The sequence below is a fragment of the Mus pahari genome, chromosome 15, assembly GCF_900095145.1.
Source record: "Mus pahari chromosome 15, PAHARI_EIJ_v1.1, whole genome shotgun sequence".
Taxonomy (NCBI): Eukaryota; Metazoa; Chordata; class Mammalia; order Rodentia; family Muridae; genus Mus; species Mus pahari.
The window spans coordinates 31,682,813-31,690,404 of NC_034604.1; the positions used below are offsets into that span (position 1 = coordinate 31,682,813).

Below are 7,592 nucleotides of genomic sequence, written 5' to 3' on the forward strand. Positions count from 1 at the left end.
TAAAGGGGCACATAGCTAAATTGGGGTTTCCAGACACTGAGCAGAAGACTTTAAGGTATAAGTATTGCGTTCTCCATGACCTGTCTCCACTTTCTAAAATCAGTCCATTTAACAGGTGGGGCCCCTACCTTCTTCTGCCTCCCATTCCCCGTTCCTTGCCTAGCTTCCACGAGCCTAGTTATTTATTAGTTCCCTGTTTGTCCAAATGTGTCTCTGTGGCCCCTAGGCTATATTGTTGATAACCAAACAGTCCTGGATTTGTGGTGTTACTATTTGACACAGGACAACCAAGAGCAACAGAATCTGGGGTGGGTATCAGTTACTCCTGTCTATTTACATAAAACATAGTGAGGTCAGACTTGATGCACACACACAAGTTGGGAACTTCTGAAAGATCTAGGAAAGGCCAGATTAGTTTTACAAACAGGCCATGGGGGGGGGGGGTGTCAGAGACCAAATAGAGGAGGAGAAGTCTGCCCTTTTCTGGAGCCAACAGGCTTGGCTTTGCTTATGCTGTAGAGATTGGGTATAAATGTAGCCAGCCAGAGGGCCTCTAGGACACACAGCTCCCAAGATTTGTGCAAGTCTTTCCAGGATGAAGCTGCCAGACCAGGGGGGTTTTGAAAGCTCTGATGCTCATGAAAATGCTCGCTCGGAGGAACCGGACAGTGGCCTAGGCCCTGGCCCTGGCCTTGATGGACCCTCAGGCATAGACATTGGGGAATCTCAGGTGTCTAAGGACCCTCTGCTCTTCATTCAACTAAATGAGCTGCTGGGTTGGCCCCAGGCACTGGAGTGGCGAGAGACAGGCAGGTAAATCGGTCCGGGTTAGTTCTGTAGCCTCCGTCCTGCCTCAGATTAGGACCTTTCCTTTGTCTTCTTGACACGAGGCTCAGTTTTCTCTACAGTAGGAGTTCTCTGAGACCTAACGAGGAGTGGCTCAGGGAGGGAGGTCCTTGGCATCACTGGGTCAAAGGCAGCCACACTGCCCTCCCTGTGTCCCAGACATGGGTGAGAGTCTCCCAATAACACTGCCTATCTCTTCATCACAGGTGGCTGCTGTTTGAGGAAAAGCTAGACATGGGCGCAGGCCGGTGGAGTGCTCCCCATGTGCCTACCCTGGCACTCCCCAGCCTCCAGAACCTCCGAAGTCTGTTGGCCGAGGGCATTGTCCTGCTAGACTGTCAGGCTCAGAGCCTCCTGGAGCTTGTGGGTAGGCTGAGGAGAACATTCCATTTCCTGGGAATTTCCCCCAAAGTCTTAGAATCTTCCAGAGCCTGTCCTACCCCCACCCTACCCCAGGGACTGCCCAGTTCTGTCTCAGAGATAGTGATGGTTAAGGCAGCGGGGGGCCCGTGGCACACAGCTGTAATCTCAGCATGCGGCAGGCGGAGACAGGAGAACCACTGAAAATTGGGCACCTTGGTCTGTGTAGTGAGACCTTGTCTCAAAACAACAGAGTGGGGCTGGTGAGATGGCTCAGTGGGTAAGAGCACCCGACTGCTCTTCCGAAGGTCCTGAGTTCAAATCCCAGCAACCACATGGTGGCTCACAACCACCCATAACAAGATCTGACTCCCTCTTCTGGAGTGTCTGAAGACAGCTACAGTGTACTTACATATAATAAATAAATAAATAAAATTTAAAAAAAAAAAAAAAAAACAGAGTGTGTGTGGTGGGGGGCGGGGCTGGGCAGGGTGTGTGTGTGTCACTGACCCTTGTATTTCTGAGACTGATTTGGGGAAAGACACATAGAATGAGAAGCGGGGAAGGGAGCCAATGGGAGGACAGAGAGGGCTCAGGAGTGAGGTTGAACTTCACATCTGTTCTCCAGAGCAGGTAGTCAGTGGGGAGTCACTGAGCCCAGAACTGAGAGGACAGCTTCAGGCCTTGCTCCTGCAGAGACCCCAGCACCACATCCAGACCCCAGGCATCAGGCCCTGCAGAGGTGAGAGATCCCTCTTTGGGCCTAGGATCAAGATTCTGGGATGGGAGGGTCCCAGGGATCGTCTACATTTTCTCAAGTCAGGAATGGGCCAGCTTTGGCTCAGTCCTCGGGGCAAGAGAAAACTGGTGGTTACGGTGAGGGCAGAGGAGAGGGAGTGACAGGGACATAACAACCAGGGCTCCTCCAAGGGCTGTACTTGGCAGGCACCATGCTGGGAGTCCTGCTTGCCGCATCTTCTCATCTCATCTTTAGTTTCCATGGAGAACTGTATCACAGCTATCCCCTGGTTAGGAAGCCCTGGTGGGCCTGCCCCTAAAGCGTGTGCTCTGAACCACGATGTATTCCTGATTTGCAGAGTCCAGTGCTTTCAGAAAGGCTTCTCGTGATGAGGACGCCCCACTGAAGGTTTGTGGCCCTTCCTTGGGAAAGGCTGGGAGGAAGATCAGAAATGAACAGACACCCACCCTCCGCCAGGCTCCCCCGTTGTTGAGTATCTGCCAACCTCCCCCTCCCTAAATAACCTCTCATGCTCTGCCACCCAGCACCAGAACCCCTTGAGACAGAAGCTGCCCGCGGGAGCTGAGGCAGCGGCCGTGTTGGCAGGAGAGCTGGGCTTCCTCGAACAGCCACTAGGGGCCTTCGTAAGACTGCGGAATCCAGTAGTGCTGGAGCCTCTTACAGAGGTGATCTTGCCCAGCAGGTGAGGTGACCGAATCAGAGCTCTGGGACCCAGAAGAAGGGCCTCTGCTGAGGAGTGGGGAGGGGTCTTTAGATACAGTTCCTCAAGAGTGTCTAGGAAATGCTCCCTAGAGGTCATTTTGCAGAGCTTGAGTAGAGCTAAGTATCGGTCAGAGGCTGCGCTTACCAGCAGGCAGCGCTGTCCTATGAGAAAGCAGCCTGGAGCTCCCGCCACACCCCAACGCCCCCCCCCCATCCCTTCCTCAGGTTTTTCTGCCTCCTCTTGGGTCCTCCCACCCTGGGAAGGAGCTACCATGAGATGGGACGGGCAGCTGCTGTCCTCCTCAGTGACCCGGTGAGTGGGCCAGGGTGTCCTCTGTGTGTATATGTGTGTGCATGTGTGGAACATGTGTATGGACTTTGTGCATGTGATCAGGAATAACAGTGAGGCAGAGTGTGGCTTTGTTTTTGTACCATGGGGGCTGAAGTTTCCAGTTATCAATGTAGCAGCATTGCTGGCCCGAGGTAGACACACATAGGCACAAAGTCAAAGGATGGATGGATGGATTTATGAGTAAATCATGATTTGTCTGCTTGTAGCCTGTGTGAGGATGGCTTCGAGAAAATACAAGTGAACACACATGGAAGAGTCCCTAATATCCATTTCCCATCTGTTCTGTGGCCTTAAATGCAGCAATTCCAGTGGTCAGTTCGTCGGGCAAGTCATCTTCGTGACCTTCTGGCAGCTCTGGATGCCTTCCTGCAGGAGGTGACAGCTCTACCCCCGGGTCGGTGGGACCGGACAGCCCGGATTCCCCCACCCAAACACCTACCCTCTCAGCACAAAAGGTACCTCGGGGGCGTAATTCCACGCCGATCTTCTCCTTGATTATGGGTCTATCACGCTCCCCAGTTAAGCTTGGCATTCACGGGGTTGGGTGGTAATCTAACTTCTTATCAGTTTGAAGGCGTCTTCAGCCGCCGCCCCGTAGCCTCCAGGGGGGCGGGGCGTCACGTACTCTTAAGTCAAATCTCAGGTTGACCCATCTGAGGTTCCCATTCTGCCCAGACTCCCCTCGAAACTGCAGGAGGTCACCAGCCTCTCCCGCCAGAGTGCTGCCCTGACAGAAGACAAGCGCCATCACGGACCGCACACACCCATCCCAGAATTGCAAAGGACAGGCAGGTGAGGGCAACTGGGTGGGAACAAGTTTTGGGATCCTGTGGAAGAGTCACAGAGGCATCAAAAATGTGCAGGCAATGCGGGAGGATGCAGAGGAAATCAGGATGTAGGCGTGGGGTGTGGAAACTTGGATCACTGACGACCCACGGGCGGGAGGCTCTTTGGGGGTCTTATTCAGGACGTGCGCCGGAAGGCATGTTGGTACCCCAGTGATTTCCTGGATGCCCTACACCCCCAGTGTTTCTCAGCTGTGTTCTACATTTACCTGGCCACAGTCACAAATGCCATCACTTTTGGGGGTCTTCTGGGAGATGCCACTGAAGGTGCCCAGGTATGTGGGTTTGTCTGATGGAATTGGCATAAACTTTGGTGTCCCCCTTTGCTTTACCTCTTGGAACTATGAGTGGGGCTGAGGTTCCACAGATGCTGTTGTGATGCCTGGATCCTATGAAGCGGTCTGTCCACTTCCAGGGAGTGCTGGAGAGTTTCCTGGGCACAGGTGTGGCTGGAGCTGCCTTCTGCCTGATGGCGGGCCAGCCCCTCACTATCCTTAGCAGCACGGGGCCAGTGCTGGTATTTGAGCGCCTACTCTTCTCTTTTAGCAGGTAGGAGACCTCTCTCACCTCCCCAGCCCGTTGGTGGGCACATCCTCCATTGGTCCTAACTGGGTGAAGAGAGAGGGAGGGACTGTCTCTGGCTTGAGAGGCACTTGACCTGGGTTAGGGAAGGAGGAGACAGCCCTGACTGTCTCTCACTGTCACAGAGATTACAGCCTGGACTACCTGCCCTTCCGCCTGTGGGTCGGCCTCTGGGTGGCCGCATTTTGCCTGGCACTGGTGGCTACAGAGGCCAGCTTGCTGGTGCGCTACTTCACCAGATTCACAGAGGAAGGATTCTGTGCCCTCATCAGCCTCATCTTCATCTATGATGCCGTGGGGAAGATGCTGAATTTGATCCGTGCCTATCCAATCCAAAGGCCAGGATCTTCTGCCTATGGTTGCTTCTGTCAATACCTGGGCACAGGAGGTAGGCGAGGAAAGATGTAGGGAATGGACTAAGTTCAGAAAGCTGCTCAGTGCTTATCCAATAGCCAGCAGTCTCACTTCTGGTTCTGGATCAGTTACCAAATAAACTTTGGGACAGCCCAGGATTATCTTTATTTCTGACAGCCCTGACAGAAGAGTGTGGGTTGATGGGCTTCCTAAGGGTGAAGCCAAAATCAGGTGTACCCAACCAAGAATGGTAGCATTGGACTGGGGGGTCTTCCTTGCATCAGAAGAGCAGACCTAAGTACACCAACCAGGCAGCTTACTCTAGAGAAAGGGCAGGACCAGGCATGCCTCGCTTCATTTCCCAAACTCACCAATCAAACAACTCATAGATGAGTGAGAACAGATAACCATGTGGAGAGGTTTGGAGTGTGACACCTGCATAGATCCCTCCACATGGAGGGCAGCACCGGGAATGGGGGAAAGTGTCCTTTGCAGGAGGTGATGGTCCTGGGTGAGACAGGGTCTCATGTAGTGTATGTAATACAGTCTCCAACTCACTATAGAACCGAAGATGTCTTTGATCTGATCTTCCTGCCTCCATTGCCGACTGTTGGGGATAGAAGCAGGAGCCACCTAGTACCTAGCTAAAAACATATCTTTTTTTTTTTTTTTTTTTTTTGACGTATGCCTGATTCTACTAGTCCTGAATGAGACCAGTTCTTCCTCTGGTACATACAGATTTGTGAGCTCAAGAATTCAGTCGATATTTGATGTTTAGTTTTGTGTTCCACACCAGAGACACAGATGGGTAGAGAAACTGAGGCCATGAGGATACAGAATAGTAATCTGAGAACACACTCAAGTGTGACAGAAGCAGAAGTGTGATCGGAATTAAGACCTTTCTAGTTGAGGTGCAGAAGACTCTCTCAAGGAAGGAGGGCTTAAGCCTGAATTTTCTGCTTCCCAGGAAACAAGTCTGAATGGACAAGTACAAAGCTCAAAGACACAGAGGACGTCTTAAGCATGGTGAGACTTGCTCCTAAAAAGGTCTGATTAAGAACGGAGGTAGAGCTCTTCGGCTCTCCCCACCCTTAGAGGGAAGAAAACTTCCCTGATTACTTTGATTTAGCCTATGGCTCATCCTGCGTCCCTGATGTCTCTGTGGGTTCCCCTTCCTCTGAGGTGGGTCCAAGAGAGTGGGACGTGTCTGTTGCCCACTGTCCCACATGTGACCACCCCTCTATTCAGCAGCCAGGTCTGGCCAATGCTTCCTTCCTGCCTCCGTCTGAGTGCATCCGGCAAGGAGGCCACCCTCGCGGCCCCAGCTGTCACACGGTGCCAGACATCGCCTTCTTCTCCCTTCTCCTCTTCTTTACTTCTTTCCTTTGTGCCATTGCTCTCAAGCATGTAAAGAACAGCCGCTTCTTCCCCTCTGTGGTAAGTGTCATTTTTTTCCTTCCCGCGTGAAATGTCTGGTTTTGGCCCTGGATCCTGTCTGCAAACGGGAAAGGGTAGAATAGAAACGGGATGGCAGGCCCAGACTAAAGTGTCCACTCTGTGGCCAGGTGCGCAAGGTGTTGGGTGACTTTTCCTCAGTCCTGGCCATCCTGCTGGGCTGTGGCCTTGATGCCTTCCTGGGCCTAGCCACGCCGAAGCTCTTGGTGCCCACAGAATTCAAGGTGAGAGCCGGACAGAATGAGGGGGCGAGGAGGAAGTGGGGCCAGCAACTTGGAGTAGTAATAAGATTCATAGTTCCCATACTTCTTTCCCTCTGAGCTTCTTCTGTCACACATGATAGTGACAGTAACAGCAATGGCCTCACAGAGTCTCTGAGTGATAAAATGAGGTATTTCAGCAGACACATCCGTGAATGAGGAATGCTGTACACAGTAGCTATTATTATAGGGTAGATCTTGGAGGACAGGCTCCAGGCAGCAGGTCTTGCTCTAGGCATCTCCTTTTTAAAAGGCAGAGTCTCACAATAGTTCAGGTTAACCTCAAACTCCAAACACAGCTGAGGCTGGCCTCGAACTCATCATCCTCCTGCTTTAACCCCTCATGCGCTGTAGTTAGACACGCATCACCATACTTCCCCTGAGAATATCTTAGTCTATAAAATGGAATAATCAATAGCAGTTCTCCCCATAGGATTTTTTGGGGGGTTTACGCATCACAGTGTAAATAGTTACTACAGTGCCCGGCACATACCACATAATGAGTAAAGGCTGCTGTTCTGACTTCTCCCTGCCACCAGGCCTACCTTCTTCCCTGCACCCTACTCTTCTTTACGCTTCTCACTACCAGTAGAGGTGGAGCTCCTTCTGTGGGGTAGAACAGCAGTGGGGACTCTCCAACGGTGGCTTTAGAGCTCAGAACCCCAGCCAACCACTGTGGGCCCCCTCCCCACCACAGACGCTTATAAATCAGAGCAGACACAGACACACCTAGCCCTGCCCCAGACTGAGGCAGGTCTGAACCTGAGCTGCCCCAGACTGGGTGTGGGGGCAGGGAGGGTGAGCCTAAGGAGGAAGGCTGTGAATAAGTACAAAGCAGTGTGTGCAGGTTTTATTCACCAACTCTTCTTCCCCCTTGGGGGGTGGGGGGAGAAGAGAGAGAGACAGAGAGGCAGAGACAGTTCTTCCCCCTAACCCTGCCCCCAACCAAAGTCCGGAGTCCTTTTTTCTGCTCTCTTTTAAGGCACTGCGATACACTGAAGGAGAGGTATGTGTGTGTGTGTGTGTGTGTGTGTGTGTGTGTGTGTGTGTGTGTGAGAGAGAGAGAGTGTGAGAGA

The 7,592-nt window shown here is 52.4% G+C and overlaps 1 protein-coding gene across 1 annotated transcript in view; it reads left to right on the top strand.

Annotated features, from left to right (window-relative positions):
* The first annotated feature begins 579 nt into the window (after window positions 1-579).
* Window positions 580-7,592, top strand: part of Slc4a9 (solute carrier family 4 member 9) — a 16,581-nt gene continuing 9,568 nt past the window's right edge. Inside the window, exons 1-14 of the mRNA XM_029547219.1 lie at window positions 580-813; window positions 1,053-1,213; window positions 1,835-1,948; window positions 2,304-2,353; window positions 2,491-2,648; window positions 2,894-2,981; window positions 3,321-3,475; window positions 3,696-3,812; window positions 3,966-4,140; window positions 4,281-4,414; window positions 4,573-4,835; window positions 5,769-5,827; window positions 6,053-6,238; window positions 6,367-6,563. Coding sequence (XP_029403079.1) covers window positions 596-813; window positions 1,053-1,213; window positions 1,835-1,948; window positions 2,304-2,353; window positions 2,491-2,648; window positions 2,894-2,981; window positions 3,321-3,475; window positions 3,696-3,812; window positions 3,966-4,140; window positions 4,281-4,414; window positions 4,573-4,835; window positions 5,769-5,827; window positions 6,053-6,238; window positions 6,367-6,563 — 2,075 coding nt within the window. The 5' untranslated portion in view covers window positions 580-595. The remainder of the gene's footprint in view (window positions 814-1,052; window positions 1,214-1,834; window positions 1,949-2,303; window positions 2,354-2,490; window positions 2,649-2,893; window positions 2,982-3,320; window positions 3,476-3,695; window positions 3,813-3,965; window positions 4,141-4,280; window positions 4,415-4,572; window positions 4,836-5,768; window positions 5,828-6,052; window positions 6,239-6,366; window positions 6,564-7,592) is intronic.